Here is an 18525-nt window from a genome sequence, read left to right on the forward strand (position 1 = left end):
GTCTTTCAATGTCGAAAACTTGGATTTTTCACATCCATATTGATCCTAACAATTTAAAAGAAAAATTAGAGATGACATATCTGATGCACGGAATGCCCATTTTTTTTATCTAATTTGACAGTACTAAAGAGGTTGTGGGTAATATTTAGAAAAACCTAGAAAGATTCTATGACCGCCATTTTTTTAACGTATTGTAACGGAAACGCTCCAGACATGACGTCGCCTTTGGCGCTCTGGAATTTTCTAGACGCGCGATGGTGGGGATGTTTGCAGCGTGTCGGGTAATTGCGCGAATGTTCTGGACTTACATTGCTTGCGTGTATAAATGGTTGCGGACCGAACATCGCGGCAGTTTTACTATCGAACGAGATCGAGTAAGTATGAAACATTGAACGCGAAAATCGGAAATATAAATTGCGAAGTGTGTGATATAAATAATCGATATAAATTGTACGGTTTTTATAGTGTTTTAGTTTTGTTTAATAAATATTGATATAAATCGAACCCGAATTTATAAATCACGTTACAGTATTTAATAATGATAAATACGTCTAATTTTTGCGTGAAACCTGAGGTTTTAGCACGGACACTATATAAAAGAGAATTAGGTTTTTTGTTTATTAAATAGATTCCAATACGTGAACTTTGAAAGGAAAAAAATGTTTTGCTTATGGTACAAATGGGAACCAATTAATTATGAAAAGAAATGATAAAGTGTGTAAAAGTGTTAGTGGCACATAGAAAAATACATGATAGTCTCGAGGATAGTCTATAATATAATAATATAATATCAATGTGTCTATATCTGTAGTAATTTATGATAGGTAACCCTCCAAGGGCTCGGAACGACCAAAGTTGATTTGGATTGGTCACTTTCTTCAAAAAGGTGGGTTTTGGGCCTAAACAGAAGTCAGAAGAACACCAAACTGTATAGCAACAGAAAAGTGGAGAAGATAAGAATAGAGAGAAGGCGCAAGACGGTATGATCGGGGAAGGACAAAGAAACCTAAAAGGAAATAGTGTAGGAATGCCTGTCAACAAGCGGAAAATGGTGAGAACAAAGTAAAAATGTTACAAAAGAAATGGATATGGATGGAAAAATAATATAAAATTCATGTGAAAGCAACGACTATAAAAGGGTGACAATGAGCAGACAGCATATGAAGTATGGAACGAAGAAGAAAGCAAGTGCAGATTAATTATCTGATATGGTAGTGATGACAAAAAAAGCAGGAACGGAATCTTGGACAAAGAGAACAAGAGAAAGTTGGACGAAGATTTAAAAAATAGAAATAAAAAACGGCACGATGAAGGAGATGAAGAAATAAGAGCAGTTTGTGAGGAGTCGAATGGAGAAAGGAATAGTAAGGCGATGTGATTATTGCCTTGCAACATTTTTTTAAGAATTAAAAAAATGTGCTATTGTTTGCGTTTTGTCCGTCCGTCTGCCTGTCTGTCCACCTGCTCGTCCGTCCGAACCCACTTCTGTGGCTTTGAACTACTTTTAGGGGAGTCGCCTAGAGTCCTGGAATTTTTTGCAATATGTAGCCTAATACCTTGAAGGTGTACCAGACAGCCATCAAATTTCGCAGTCTGAAGGGCCCCCCCCCCCTCATGAATTATTTCCTGAGATGCTGTTTTTGAATGTAAAACGTGCATAACACATACGACAACCACCTGGTCTCAGCATGTGCAAACCCATGCCTTTAGTGGTGCCAAGTAAAATTTTTAAAAATGGAGGGGGGGCGAGCGTGAAAACACGTTCTGCCTTTCATAGTATTCTAATGAAAGACCTCACCGAAATGAATTGGTATGTACAAACTATAACTTTCCTGGTCCTGATCGGAAATAAAAGATTCCTTATATCTCAAGAACGGATTGTCGGAAGATGGGACTCACGATGGACGATTGGGACGTTTGGAAAAATACATCTATTGGTGATGTCAAAACTGTACGAGCGAATATCTCGAAAAACATAGCATGCTGCTACGTTATAACGCAGCCATTTACTAAGGTATTTCTGTTTTAAAAAATGCGCTTTATCTGCACCAGCGATGTGCACAATTTGAACTTATTACACAGTGATATTTACGTATTTAGAAGTAGACATAGGGATTTATGTGTATTGTTTCCCTATGTCTACTTTTAATTTTAAAAGACAAAATCTCTTCTGAAAGGCACCTAATTTTATGAATTCAAATCCAATTAGTCTCAGATGTTACATACGCATGCCTTTAGTAGTGCCAAGTACAAGCTTTGAAAATGGAAGGGGAACGGGCGGTAAACACAAGTTACAGCTTTCATATATAATGAAAGGTTTCATCGACAAACAAAAAGAATTGTTTTGTACCAACTACCGTCCTTCTTTCTTACCCCTTATCAAGAGAGGGTATGAGAGGGATGATACTCACCTATTAGCAATGTCAGAACTTACAGTGCAAATACCTGCAGAACGGAGTGTCGGGGAGGGAAAAGATCGTCTAGACGATACACATCTACTGGCGATGTGAAAACCTAATTGTGAATATTTCGAAAATGTTGTAGGAAAGTACCTACAAAAAGGGAAAATAATATTTTGAAGAATTGCTCTAGGGGCTTGATTTTTGTCGCATTATATAGCGTAGATTTTGAATGTACTCGCATACCAGACGGCTAGGGAATGCAATCCGGCAGCAAAATCTGAATCGCGGTATCTGCGGGATCGTTAGATGTTAATCCCGCGGGATCCCGGTATTTGCAGGATCCTGCAAAATTTTAAATAAATTGGCAAATAAGCAATTTTGTGCAGTTAACTTCTGTACTACAATAAATAAATCACTAATTATCACAATATTCAACAAAAAATTACCTTCAGCCTAACATAGAACTCAAAAAAACCTCACCTGCAAAGCACAAAAAAGGTAAACTTCTAAAGTGCCTCAAAAATCATAGCACATTTTTAACAATTATTTTAGAAATAACTTCTCCGTTATGCGTTTCATTAGCAAACAGAGTCGTCCCCTTGGTCGGCAAATTCCTCGGTCCCGCAAATCCCGTGGTATCCCGCTCCATTTATGTGCGGGAGTAATCCCGCAAAAATGCTGCGGGATCTCGGTATTTCGGGATCCCGCGATCCCGGTATTGCATTCCCTACAGATAGCGTAGGCGGTACAAATTTTTTCGCTGCATTTTGTGACAAAAGCATGAAACTCGGTACACGTGTTCATTAGGTCCAAATAAAACTGTTGACCCGAAGCACCCACCGAAATTTTCGTGTGGGTTCAAAATTTGAACACTTTTGTTCAAAAGGGTGTTCAAGGTTTTAAACCTGTAAAAATTGACGAATTTCGGCATTCTAGGGGTCGTTTTTGAATGATTTAGGTTCGCTGGTGCCAATGGCGGCATTAAAAAAGTTGCATATCTGACCCTTAGGCCCCAAATTTGGATTATTTTCAAAATAATGGTTAAATTTGTATTTGATAGTTTTAACCCTGCGTGATGTTTCGGATGTCGATTCCAGCTAATTTGGACGTGCACTACACACTAGAAATGTTATATTGAAGTTAAAACAGTTTTTGGTGTGTAAATAGACCGTTAATCGTTCAATAATTTGTTCAAAATCTGGAAATTCCAAACTTGAAGGATTTTGCCGTTCTTGGTGTCGTTTCCATATAATTTGTGGTTGCTGATGCTGATTTTGTATTCAGAAAACAGATGCGACTCATAGTTAGGCCCTTTTCGAACTATTTTACCTATTAAGAGGGAATGTTCGGCGCAGTCATACCCTTGTTGCCCCGGATTGCAACAACTATTGAATGACAAAGAAAGACGAAAGAGACGGGCATTTCATTAAGATTCGGAAGTGGGCATGTTCTTTGCCAGGGTATGCCGCTTATACTTCCATTATTTCCCTCCCGTCATCCTTGTTGGGAAATGTGTACTTCCAATCAGTCTTGAGCTCACTCCACGACAAGTAACATCTAGCAGTCTGATGTACTTTGGGGGCTGCCTCGGCGACTTCGGGGCACCCCCAGGCCGTGCGTCGCGATCGAGGACAGTTGCCCCCGTCTAGAGATTAAAAAAAGTATCAAAATGCAAAGCAACCAGTCCAAAAACCAAAGTGCCCTGGTTTTCTTGACCGATAATTCCTTATTACAATTATTGTGGTTGTAGATGTAAGACAGTAGGTACAAAAGTAAAATTTTATGTGCTCTGCACTATACCTACAATTAATAATTTTTTTATCCTTCATATGTCAACTTGCCCCTCTCTGGACCATCAGCTGGCGACACTCTTGTTTCAAGGAGTACGAGTCGGACGGAACTAGCTCGCTGAGAGATGTTACGTGTCGTGGAGTGAGCTCAAGACTGACTGATGGAAGTACAGATTTCCCAACAAGCGATGACGGGAGGGCAATAATGGAAGCATAGGCGACATACCCCGTCAAAGAACATGCCCACTTCCGAATCTTAATGAAATGCCCGTCTCTTTCGTCTTTCTTTGTCATTCAATAGTTGTTGCAATCCGGAATAACAAGGGTATGACTGCGCCGAACATTCCCTCTTAATAGGTAAAATAGTTTGAAAAGGGCCTAACTACGAGTCGCATCTGTTTTCTGAATACAAAATCAGCATCAGAAACCACAAATTATATGGAAACGACACCAAGAACGGCAAAATCCTTCAAGTATGGAATTTCCAAATTTTGAACAAATTTATGGACGATTAACGGCCTATTTACACACCAGAAACTGTTTTAACTTCAATATAACATTCCTAGCGTGTAGTGCACGTCCAAATTAGCTGGAATCGACATCCGAAACATCACGCAGGGTTAAAACTATCAAATTCAAAATTTGACCATTATTTTAAAAATAATCCAAATTTGGGGCCTAAGGGTCAGATATACAACTTTTTTAATGCCTCCATTGGTACACGAGACCCTAAATCATTCAGAAACGACCTCTAGAACACCGAAAATCGTCAATTATTACAGGTTAAAACCTTGAACACCCTTTTGAACAAAAGTGTTCAAATTTTGAACCCACACGAAAATTTCGGTGGGTGCTGCGGGCCAAAAGTTTTATTTGAACCTAATAAACATATGTACCGAATTTCTTGCTTTTGTCACAAAGTGCAGCGTTTACCTCGATATTCAGTTGTACCGCCTACGCTAAGACGGCCTTTAAATGTTTATATGTAAAGATCCCTCCCCCCAAGACTTAAAAAATTTTGTCTCGATATCCGTAAATCGGGACGTACACACCTACTACAAGGCCATATTCAGCACTCCTTTAAATGTTTACACCCAAAACCTATAGAGTTACAAGATAAACTCTAAAATTTCTATATAAGTTGTACCTACCACAAAATTAAAAAAATATGAAAGTGGATGTCCTAGGACTTCGTTCTTGCTAAGTATGGCCATTTCTAAATCATCTAGTCTACTCCACGTTTTATTCGTTAATCCCATTTTAGATAGATATGTGTAAACTTATCGCTTCTAAGGAAGCCTTATCAAAACCGTAACATAATTTAGGTTGCTTCTAGTTTTATTAAACCAGCATTATGCATTAAAGGAAACAGAATCGTTTTTTCAACACTGACTTGATATATCTACTGTTACAAGATCTGATTTGGGCTGAACCCCTCTTTGCTTGTTTCGATGTTACCTGGTTTTTTCATTTCACACCACGCCATTATGAAGACAGTTCGCAATCTCGAAATCCATTTAACTAAGATAATGTACTCGTACCTTTACTGCCGTTTGATCGCACCCCTTCCCCTACATCTCTATCTCATTTTGGCGCCGCGGAAGAGCAGTTGATGACATTAAAAGTCAAGAACTGGGTGTTTACGAACAATGTAAAGGAGATTGACGTGCAAATTTACAAGTCTTTCCCACCTTTCGCGCCGCAAATTGAAAAATACAATTTGCGAATAACGGATCGATCACATTCATTTAATATAATTTTCATTTTGGGGACGTTATACAATGAAAATCTAAGAAATATCTTTCGTGCGCACATTTTCCGTTCGAAAAAGTACGTAAAGAGAACGCAATAATTTGACAATGCTTAACCCATGAGGGACCTACAATAATAACAAATCAAATAAAACCCCCTATATAAATTTTTAAAAGACCTAAAAGCCATTGGAGAATTATCGAAATATTGTCAAGTATTCCTTGTTGAACGCGTAGTGCGTCAATCTCACTTCTGACAGGTGTCTCTATCAGTGGTAATGCTTCAATATTAAGTATACTTGAAATTATAACGCCCTATATACAAACATCATTAATTGTTTCCCATCAAATTGATTACCTATCATTCAAAGCATTGTTTGTAAAAAAAAGTAGACTTCCGAAAACTTATACTAACTTTACCTATTAAAATTCATAACGCTTATCGAGATTTAAATACACTGGCTTTAATTGAGAATTGTGATTAATAATGCGAAATTCAAGTGGAGATAAAAATTGTACTCTTTCGGAACGCCAACACTTTTCCACTCATTTTCACAAAGCGCGTAGTTTTTTTAATAGCCGGATACAAGCGGCGACAATTTAGTTGAATAATGCCAATTTTAGGGGCTCTATTTTATTATCATTAAAATCTCATTTAGCGCGATAAGTGAAGGTACTAATCAATCGTAATTATTGCTCTAAAATGTAAAAAAAAATTACTTGCCTTGATTGATGATGTAGAAGACCGAAGGTGTAAGCTGCATGTCTTCATTTATCGCCAAAGCGTATAGATGAGGGCAAAACTAGAGTCGCTCTGCCCCATTCGAACTCTTGCGGATGATGACAATACTTTGGTCCGGGTCCTCTGGAGTCAGAACGAAGTTGCCCCTCAGTTACATGAAGCAATAGGGGCGGGCATGCGTGGTGTCTAATTTATTTTTTTAATTTGAAATTATCCTAATTAGACGCACTTAGAAGGCGAACTATAGGTTTGTCTACGGTTACGAGAAAGGGAGTCCTTAGCTACCACTGCAAATAACTTTAATAAGGCACCTTTTTTAAGCTTTATATGAGAGATTTCCACTTTTATTCCATTGACATGTCCCTTTTGATTAATGTGGGCAGTAGTAGAAAACCGTGTCGCTGGTTGTTTTAAGTACGATAAAAATCTAGTGCTTTAAAGAATAATCCCGCTTTTATATTGTCCTACGCAAAATTTAATGCATTTTTTTGCAATGGAGAATTCGAATTGTACCTACTCCCAAAAGGTAAATGATGATGCCAATTTAGTGTACCTACCAGTCAATACAAATAGTTATTGTTACAATTTGCAAGTGCGACAGAAAGATTATTCATAATTGCCTTTTTCAATTACGTAATTTGATAAGGTGGGTTAGTGAAAGGGATGTGTAATTTGATTTAAATGTAAGTACATTATGATTAAATTAATTTTTTTTCAATACTGAATGGAAACTGTGTAGGTAATACATCGAAAAAGTTTATCTTTGTAAATGCGAATAATTTTGTCGCGATAAAGAAAGTGTTATTAATTTAAAAACATTTGGTTACCGTCATCAGAGGTAAGATTTGGAATTTGTAAGCGTAATGGTTTGCAGGTGCAGTAATTCAACAGCTCCAAGAGCTATAGTGCAAATCGTTTCGTGATTTGAATTAGGCTAGTACCTCAGAACTAGACTATGGCGTTGTGACGTCAGCTGCCCGCTAAACTTAGACAAGTTTTCGATTTGTATTGTTTGCGGAAAGAAATGTATTTTCTTGTCAATTCAATAAGAAGTTCACAACGGGTTCGGGTAAGCAGTGAGAAGCAATCCCGGAAGAGGAAATTTTTGGAGCCTTTTTCAGAAATGTCTCCCTGACTAAAAGGAAGAAGAGCCAATGCACCATCTTGCGTCAACATCTCGATGTGTGATAAACAGGGATGCAGCGTATCGGACAAAAATATTTCACTTTAGAAATAAGAGAACTCAGGTTGCCAATAAGAAGAAGAAAGAACATACAACTACAACCACCATTAAAATTTGCCTTGCCTAAAGTGACGAAACCGGTGAGTCACCTACTACTTAATTCTCTCAAACAAGAAATACTGAGGCAACTCTTTGTAGAAATTTCTGATTCTCACGTTTACCAGCGCCCAGAAACTATAGCGCGTTCGCACCTCCAAATTCAGTATGGTGCTTATGGACATACAGTACATGCTTGCCAAATGTGACAATGACAGCACAAGGAGATTATGTTTTGTTTTAATACTTCCATTTAATCATATGTCAATTTGACATCAATACGGTTAGAAACAAGGATAGTATTATCGAAGAGTGACGCAAACTAGCAAGAGAGGCAATTAGTCCATAAGACCCCATACTGAATCTGGAGGTACGAACGCGCAGCGAAAATAATTAATGAACAAGAATAATATAAATGAAAAAAAAATGGAACGCTGCGGCGGTGGCGTTATTATTAGGGTTCTTGTTCACTAGCAAAAATAAGGAAATGGGAAATGTAGTAATAGTAAACCGGATAGGCGCCACTTAGTCTTTAGTCACTTTCAAAAGAGAGGATAGAATACTTACCAAAAGGGGAAACAAGATAGGGTAAGAGATCCTAGTTCTGGTCTTGATAATCTGAAATAAAATACTTGATAGGGATAGAACATAAACAATAATTGACGTCACAATCGAGGGTAATTTTAATCAATGATCTCAAAAATATTACAAATAGGTCACTGTAATCAATGTTTGAATTTAAATTGACTTTTAGTAAAAAGGAACCAACACGCAATCAGAGAAAATATTTTTTCACTACATCTCTAATCTTTAATTTCAATTCAAAACTTTTTTTAACAAAAGGTTACAACATTAACATATTCCAAATAAAATTGTTTAAAAACATTTTAAAAAAATTTACCGTATACTCAAAATATAAAAAATTCCATTAAATGCTGTCCGTGGCGGTAGAGTGCCTAAAATACAAACCGCATTTCCCTGCTGAACAGCTAAACTGAATCTTTGTTTTAAAAATTGAAAACAACGTTTTTCTTGAGTTTTTTCAAAAATCTTTTTACAAATTTCTGAAGCAATTTTGTTTGCAGATGGACCCCAAGCGCCAAGTGTTTCAATACCGAAAGGGTAGAAAATAAAACGGTCTAGTAGATTACCATATTTTTCCTTTTTTTTCTGCGAATTCTGCGGCGGATCCAGCAGCTGACGTCGATGAAACAATGGTGCTATAACGGTATATCAAAATAGGCTTCCGCAGAAAACAACTGAGCTATAAGTTAAGTGAATATCAAGCAAATGTAATAATTACAATTCGATTGATCGAATACCAGTATGTAATCAAGGAGTCGACAATAAAAAATATACATTAAAAAAATTACAACAGCAAGCGCCGTGTTGAGCTCAAGAAGGACACCTTCTGCTAATCTGTAAAGGTGCGTATACATATGTGATCCGAACCGTTCATGAACCGCTCGTGAACAACTGATTCGTTAAATTAGGACGGAATTTGTAAGCGCTCGTGAATCGTTCCTGAGCGGTTCGTGGCGAACCGTTTCCTGTCTGGTTTTTTTGACGAACACAAAGGGATTCGCAGTTCATATTGGAACATGTTTGTGTGAAGTTCGTTGTTTTTCTTCCGGTCGCGAGCTTTAAATATGGAGTGGAGTACTCAGACCGATTACTGCTGGTGGTTTGGGGCTGGTTCGGCTTTTCCATGGATCGTTTCAAAGAACAATTTTTGTGCAGTTCGCGAACGGTTCGGCTCGCACTTTAACAGGCAACAACACAAACAAACAAATAAAAGGGGTAGTGAATAGCGCGGCACATAAAATATTGCGTAAGCAATGCTAACGTCAGACACGGAGGCAATCGGATATAAAAACTGTAATTAATATTCAATAAGAATCAATAATTCGAATGACTTTACACTAGCGAAAGCAAAATATTGATCAACCACGGATTATCCTTGCAATCGTCGGGGTATACAAGCATAAACGTGACATAAAATTCAAGAAAAGTACTTGACAATGCACAAATAACTATAAATTTATTGGTCCAAGCAATTCAAAACATAACAAGATAATACAATGCGATCAAATAAGAGTTGCTGTCGAGTCACCTTTGGAATTTTTGTTTAAATGGGAATTCGTATATAACTTGAACTTCCAAAGGCGATTCGACAGTAACTCATTTTTGATCTCCCGGTATGAGCCGATTCTTCAGAAAAAAACAATTAATTAAATATATATACCGGGTGGTGCCTAGCGCGACGCAGCATAGGGATTTCAATGGTAATTTCTTTATAGTCAATTACTAGCTCCCCTAATTATTTTACAGCAAAAGTCTAAATAAGTTTTTTTTAGAGAAAAAAATACTGAATCTGTTCATGCTATTACTCATAATTTTCCGTTTTTCAAAACCGTAGAAATCGACAAAATAAAAAGTTTCATTTTACAATAAATCAAATATGCCTTGGAATTACCTAAAAAAACAGCGATCACGTTTCATTATTTGCCTTTGACGTATATTAAATTTATACTTGTTTATAAATTAGTTAAAGAACTGTAAGTGCAATAACGTTCAAAATGTCCGTCAAAACCATCAGGAAAACGACAACGACAATTTACATTCAACGTTTTGGCTGCAGTAGCGGAAAATCCGAATATAAGTTTAGGAACAATACTGCTTCAAATCAGTTTTTTTTCTTCGGTTATGTAGGTACTCTGATTCTCTCTGATAAACAAATAGTATCGGATGCAGATGCAGCATACATTCTCTAAAAAAACATTACCCAATTGCCGCTTTTTCTTGCATCGAATAGTTGAAACAGAATTAAATATGAAAATCGTTCGACGTCAAACAACGATAACTTAGATGCGATGCGCTTGTAGTTTGTTAAAAGATTCCAAAGCATCACTGATTTATAAAAATGCAATTTTTTATTTTGTCGATTTCTACGGTTTTGAAAAATGGAAAATTATAACTAAAAGTATGAACAGATGCAGTATTTTTTTCTCTAAAAAAAACTTATTTAGACTTTTGCTCTAAAATAATTAGGGGAGCTAGTAATTAACTATAAAGAATTTACCATTGAAATCCCTATGCTGCGTTGCGCTAGGCACCACCCTGTATATATATATTAATAAATATATACATAATTAATATAAAAGATATGAAAGAATAGTAGTTAAACTAATACAAATGAATTCTTAGAGTCACACAAAAGTAATCGTAGGTAAATCGGGTTTCGATAAGTGTATCCTTCAGCAACGACACGGGTATAGTATGTATTTATAAGTAAAATCAGAGATTTCAAAGCAATTTACGCGAGTAAGTGCGTTTTTACTGCCGCTGCTAAAAGGCTCGTGTTTGACGGGATGATAATACCACCTAAGTTTAAACTCTAAATATTAAAAATAGGTAACGCATTCCGTTAGACCGCAATACTATAACAAGTAGATGTCGTCCTGTCAAACCGCATCCGTTTTAGCAGGAGCGGTAAAAACGCATAGTGTGACACCACACTAAGGTTGTCCAAACGGTTCGTTAACACTTGCGATTCCAATTCGGGAATAATTATCGAAGTGTAGGTCAATAAACTTCATGTGTAGGTAAGTCACAGGCAGTAGGGGGCTGCGAGGGATTAAAAATCCTGAAATTTTGGTATTTTTTTACAAAACGGTTTCTTTACGTCTGTAGGTACAACAACAAACAACTAAATGAAGAATACTATATGTAATTTAAATTTCCCAACGGAATTCGCGTGCACTACCTGCGAACACGAACATACAAGGAGTAATTTATTTAGATCTAGTGTCATTTGCTAGAAACTGCCTGGAAACTCTTGTGGTCTCATTACGATTTTCAAAGCCCAGAAGTTGCCATAACAGTAAAATGACGTTCTAAACTCTAAAGTAATCGACACAAAGAATAAAATGCCATTATCAGTACAAGATTTTCAGTAATGTTTTAAAGTTACGTATGCGACCGTATATTTGCGTATTTAGCAGATTGTCATTTCTATATACGCTAAATAAATACTACTGGTAAACATACGACGCATATCCGCGTATACCCTCCAATACAGCACTAGTCTCTGGTAATAGTTGGCAGAATTGAAGTAGAATTGTCCCAGCCGGTAATGTAGAAACTCATGTATGACATGCTTGACTTGATAATATGCCAGTGGATCTCCCCAAATGAATCTTTCTTCTACTTTAGGCGGTTTCTACTCAGGAATATCGGAACGTAACGTAACAAGGTAAACAATCAGGTAGGTGAGCATTTGAAGAAAAGGTAAATACGTACTTTTTTTTTAAATACCGAAAACTTGTAAAATATATCCGCAAATGTGGCAGCGAAGTGTCGAAAGCAAAATAAAAAGAGAAAACTTCATTGAACGTATACAGTACCAACAAATAATCCTAAAAGGCTGAATATTAGGTATACGTAATCGAAAAATAACGGGTCAGATTTCTGGAAAAACATTTTTGACCGCCGCAACGGAAATTTAACCAAAGATTCATCTAGTAAAGACAAATTGTAAAAATCATATGTGCGCATGGTTTTTTAAAATTTCAATTTTTAAAGATTCTTGTAGTTAAGACAAGCATATCGCATATTTTAAACATCTCAGGTGCAGACTGCGTAATGCTAAGTTTGGTATAAATACTTATGCCATAACTTATTTTCCTTTGTACACATTAATAGTCCGTCACATGACCTTTTAACGAGTACTGATCAGTTCATGGAAAATGCGCTGACGCCCTTTTTTCATTTTTAGCGGATTACAATAGCTAAAGGATTCAAATGTTCACTAAAAGCTTTCTGTTATAGTGTAGGTGTGTAGGCTCTAGTAGTCTATTTTGAGATCGATAATATTGAACATTGCTAATAAAATACTGATCTTTTTACAAAAAATGCGCTTTAATCTTGTTTTCCTTTATAATCATAATAGATATAAAGATGGAACTAGCGGCTTACCATTATAATAGGATAGGTATATCCTCGGGTATATCCTTTTCCGATTTTTTTCAACGTGAAAACAATTGATCGCAATTGGATTCGCTCTAGTACATAGGTATATTAAGGGTGAACTAATTTTTATATGCTATTGTACCCACTCGGGTGATTTAATTGAAATCGTTCATGTGATCCATGCATTGTTTATTTATGAAATCATATGGCAACATTCAAATCAAACAATTAACCGCCTTTCGCAATGATATATTTATAGGTAAGTGAATAGGTGCTTGCCTTTTCATTACAAAGGCATAAGTGTGTTATATTCAACAATATACAATGTTGTGTCTTTACTTACCCCATTCTTTATTAATAAATATTGGTACAGAAATGCACTTCACCGTAAAGAATGTGCAGGAAAACTGTTCTTGCCAAATCAAATGCATGTAGATGAAGAAATACGACAACTTATACATAGAAAGTGAAAGTAAAAAACAAAAAAAAATCGGTTCTATGGTACTGACCTACAATATGTTCACTTTATTTACTAAATTTCAAGATATCATCACTAATTATGTGTCAATTTTCTTGTTTAATTCATATTTTAATAGAAATCCATATAGATGAGATATTGGTGGGATATACGAATTGAGAAGACCAAACTTCTGATATATAAAATATGTAAATAGGTATTTCCACAACTTGAATGTTGCGTCAACTTCCACATTCATATGTCAATATAATATTATCAAAGAAACACTGGAAATAGCTTATGAGGATATTGCTATCAAGAGAATTAATTACCTTACATTATAATCTATACAAATAGTCTTAACTGTACGGGATGTCCAATTTAGATGTCCCGATAGGAAAACTTTTTTGTCCGTAGGAATATTGGAAAGTGATTTTCATATTCTCCGTCCATTTTTCCAAGAATATTAAAATCAGCTTGATCGTTTTACCCTATCTCAAATAGTAAACTCGGCGCATTCTTTTAGAGAAGCACCGTGCAAAATTCTTATACATTCAATTTTTAAAAAAACGCCCACAACTTTGTACCTGTTTGTACCTAACCTAAAGGTGCTCGCTCACTTAGGCCAAGCGTCGCGAAGGGAAGCGTTGCGTTTTTTATTCGCCTTTGAAGTTTACATGTACTTTAATGGTAACCCGCTCACTTCGGCGGCAGGAATCGAAGAGGCGCGTCGTTTGGCGCGCGCGTGGTCTTCAGAGCAACTAGGAGTCGTTTCTCCCGAGACTCGACGCTTCGCGTAAATAGAACCGAACAAAAGATTCAAATTTTTATCGATCCATGTCAGAACCCTTTGTAAACTAAAAAGCTCAGAAAACTTTTCATCTGACATACGGAAATATTAAACATTTTCTTTTTATCTAAGGTCATTAAACAAGTGATGAAATTCACCGTCGGCTCCATCCTCGGCTCCATCTTTTGATTAATACTGTGAACTTGGTTGGTTCTTCTTTTTCCATACTGGCAATTAAACTCGATACAAAAAGATTCTATTCTGACGAAGAACTACTCGCATCTACACTGAACGAAGTACTACTTTCAAATGCTAAAAATAAATAATATTCTCACAGTGCCTGATTCCGTACCAGACGCCACGTGACTCTTCGCTCTAGTGTGCGGAACATCGGCTAAATGACGTTTCGCCTCGCAACGCTTCGCCTTAAGAGCCTTAACTACTACAGTTTTCAAGATATTTAGTTCGTTCTTTTTGCATTCGGTAGCGTATCGCTCTGGCACCTGAGTCAAGGAAAATCTTGACGATTGAACTGCGCATGCGCAGGCTGCGCAATGTTAACTTTTTTATTTATTAATATATTTTGTTGAAATTTTAATGACAAATACTTGTAGTAAAGGCAAATATATCGCATATAGTAAAAATCAGATGTTCGCATGCGCAGACTGTGCAATGCCAACTTTCTTATTTATGGAGATATTTGTTTGAAATTTTAACCAAAGATGCTTATAGTAAAAGCAAACGTATTGCATATTGTGAATATCAGATTAATAAGCGCCTGCGCAGGACGCGCAATCAACTGCGCAGTAAATGTCAAATTCCTTATTTATGAAGATATTTCTTTAAAATTTTAACCATATATGCCTTTATGGCCTTTGGGGAAGTATTGATTAATTTATGGAAAATGCACTGAAGTTACTCGCCTTAGGGCGAAAACCTTTTTACTTGTTTTTTATTTCTTAGGACGGGAAATGCATTTACGCACAAAGTGTGGAGCTCCCCCGGATATTGGGTATACCCACTATAATCCCTCCTTAGGCGTCAGCTGCTGAGACTTTGGCCTTTATTACAAGATAAGTTCAAAGTAAGTATTAGATTTTATTAAGGAGACCTATTTCTTTAAAAAAGATTTTAAAAAATTTGCATTCTCAGATACAAGATTAACAGATTTCTGTAGTTTTCGTGCAATTTCACCAATTGTCTCTCCGCTGCAGCATACCATAAGGTCGTCGACATATACCTAAACATCTGGCGACCTGCTCCATATGCCCTACCGCTATTTCATTAATTGCAATGGCGAACAGAGAACAATTCAATATTGATCCCTGTGGGACACCATTTGCTAGCACATACTCGTCTGAACAAACATCAGAAACTCCTGGAGCCTCTCGTTAACCATACGTTCTAGCAGTTTTCCTACACAGGAGGTCAGACTTATTGGTCGATAGTGTTTTGCAAGCATCGGGTCTTTACCCGGTTTTAAGATAGGAACAATTATGGATTCTGTAGGGTAAGTAGGTACACTTTTGCCAGCAAGAGTTGTAATAATTTAAAAGATTTTCTTTCGTTTCAGGATTCAGGTGTCGAAGTATTTCGTTATGGATATCCAGGTGCACAGAATTTGGTCTTTCGGATGGCAGCTTCCAGTTCTTCTAGTAAAAACGTCCGGTTAACCATCATCAACTTTGTTTTTTCTTATGGAAATGGAAGTCATTTTTACTTTTTGTATTATTTGATAGAGCATTTTTTTTCAAAAATGTAAATATCACTATTTTTTAAATATTGTTAAAATATCTTCTTTTTTCCCTGGCAAACTTTGTCTTTGATAGTGTATTATGTTCGTAGTTTCTCGCGTTTTTAGGAATTAATAGCGTGGCGTGATATTTCCATTTTTGAAATCAGGGACGTTTTTCAGAATAACTATGAATGAAAGGTTGTATAACCACCTTTTGTAAGGCTTGACAGCATACCTACTTGCACATACACCTACTGGTACAAAGTATAAAATATGAAATGTGACCGATAATAAATTCAAATAGGTACTTTCGCGCAAAATACTTACGTTAAGTACATCCGGTACGAATCGAATTTATGCCGTCTTTTTGACAAACCGAATTTGCATAGATAGATACACACAGGGTTCAAGGGTTTCCACAATCTAACAATTTGATTGTATGGGATTGCAAGTGAAGATACGATCACTTGGAAAAATTTGTTCCTTTTCTGAAGAGGCGGTACCGACGCTACCAAAAACTCAAAAGCCCTAGGTACCCACTTCCCGTTTGTTTTTCTGGATAAAGTAGACAAAATATAAATATATTATTATCAGCGATATCAAACAATCGCAAGCTTACTTTATACCTTATCTTGAAGTAGGTAAGTGACATATCACTCGTGTCGTCCCGTACCTACTTATACCCACGACATGTTCAGGTCCGGTTTCGTAATACTAATAAAATAATAAATAATAACAACCCTATACGCTATACCGTGTGTTCCAGGGAAAACACAACATAGGGTAACAACATTTCGCGAAGGATCCACGAGCCCTTTGATATGTAGTTGAAGTTAGCGTTCAACGTACGTTTATTCAATTGCGCTTCCCTCATGCTAGAAAGAGATTGGAGTAGTACGTTAAACGCTAATTTCAAAGGCCTCGTGGATACATTGGTGCGTTCTATCTGGGACACACATTATTTTTTTTATTTCCAACGTTTAGTGAAATATAGTAAAAAAAAAGTGGAAATCGGCCAGCACTTTCCAAGATGGCGGCCGAATCACAGCATGCACGAGTGTTGATTTTTGATATGTTGTTAATGAGATACTATTATAGTACAACACACGTGCAAAGTACCTATCCCGTTTTAGAAAATTATTTCTAGGTAATTTACTGGACTATAATACAATTCAATAAGCACAACACGGTGGCTCAACACTTCACGGGGTCACTACTAGAGTATTTAAACATGTCTGAGACAAAAACCTATGCTAATTATGGTGACTTTAGCTCAAAAAATACCAAAGTGTCAAACAGTCACACGGGTGAACGTGAACTACTTCGATCGTCGATCACAAAACAAAAATTTCCCAACGAAATGAGGCAAGTCCGGTTCTGTATCCCTCCTTTGCCATTGGTCCACATATGCATATATTCCTAACTGCGACACAGGTGATTTGCTAGATAAAATGATAAGTGTCGCTTTGTATACGTAAATAATAAAAGTAAACATAAATACAGCGTTCAGAATGGATTAAAAATAGTTATTTAAAGAAGCCGTCTTAAACAACACCTGACAACTGACAATAATTTAATAACAATTTCCAATTTACCAATCAGTAAGTTGACATATTGAAAGTTGCCACATTTACACAATTTTAATGTAGGTAGTTAGGTAATTCTTATAAATACTCTTCCAGGTTGTCAGTCTCTGTAAATACAAAAAAAAATCGAAAAATGGCAGATGAAGGCGGATTTGATCCTTGTGAATGTGTTTGGGGCCATGAGATGGCCATGAGAAGATTGCTATCATTGGTAACATTCAAGTAGGTGTTATTAACATATAATTGAATCGATTAAACTTGTAGTTACGACAATCACAATCTCATTGCACGGATAACGAATGTTTTCAAACAGGTACGAGCTATATCTAAATAAGTACACAGGTATTTCATCATTATTTTTAGCCGACGGCAACCAAAATTTAAGCACAGATAACTTCGTATTTACGACATTAATAATTGCATTTGCTTTGCTGATGTACTATTTTAGACCTCAATCTGCATCATTGGAAGGTCCGTCGAAACCCTCTAATAACGATAACGTAAGTTTTTATCTAAGAAAATTTTGGAGTCACTTTACGTTTTAGGGTTCAAATGGATTTCCACCGACACCACCTACGCTTTCATAATTTTGAAACGAGCTAAGTAAATTCTTTTGCAATATTTCAGTTTTTTTTTAATCTAGGGCGTACTGTAACTATGTCGCTTTTTTATTTGTTTAACACAGTAAATAAATTGATATTTAAGTTAAGATAATATTCTTCTTAGTAAGGTTCGTTTTACGATTCAAGAAAAATATGTAAATTTTGATAAATGAAAATATTTCCATACATTCCTTACACTCTTAACTTTGGTGGAATATTCAGCATGGTGTAATATTTTTAAGATGCACTTTGGTATTATTATTTGTGATTTATTATACTATAGATACGTATTATATTTGTTTTTATCTTGTGCATTTGAAACAGATTTAATAAAGTATATTTTATCGTTAATCTTTTAAATGACCTATTTTGGTTGAAACTGCAGTTTTATCTCGACTGTTTTTAAAGAGAAAGTCTTTC

The 18525-nt window shown here is 36.2% G+C and overlaps 2 protein-coding genes across 2 annotated transcripts in view; one reads left to right on the forward strand and one right to left on the reverse strand.

Moving 5' to 3' along the window:
- Positions 1–7063, reverse strand: part of LOC116176837 (sodium-dependent dopamine transporter) — a 36836-nt gene extending 29773 nt beyond the window's left edge. The window contains exon 1 of the mRNA XM_031495647.1: positions 6668–7063. The gene's annotated coding sequence lies outside the window, so the exon portion shown is untranslated. The remainder of the gene's footprint in view (positions 1–6667) is intronic.
- Positions 7064–17326: 10263 nt separating this feature from the next.
- On the forward strand, positions 17327–18212 carry LOC116176848 (small integral membrane protein 14). The gene is made up of 5 exons (XM_031495659.1): positions 17327–17518; positions 17600–17714; positions 17768–17816; positions 17867–18003; positions 18049–18212. Exons 2-5 carry the CDS (start codon positions 17637–17639, stop codon positions 18088–18090), a joined length of 306 nt encoding a protein of 101 aa, XP_031351519.1. The 5' UTR covers positions 17327–17518; positions 17600–17636; the 3' UTR covers positions 18091–18212.
- Positions 18213–18525: the final 313 nt, after the last annotated feature.

The sequence above is a fragment of the Photinus pyralis genome, unplaced genomic scaffold (genome assembly GCF_008802855.1).
Source record: "Photinus pyralis isolate 1611_PpyrPB1 unplaced genomic scaffold, Ppyr1.3 Ppyr1.4_LG7, whole genome shotgun sequence".
NCBI lineage: Eukaryota > Metazoa > Arthropoda > Insecta > Coleoptera > Lampyridae > Photinus > Photinus pyralis.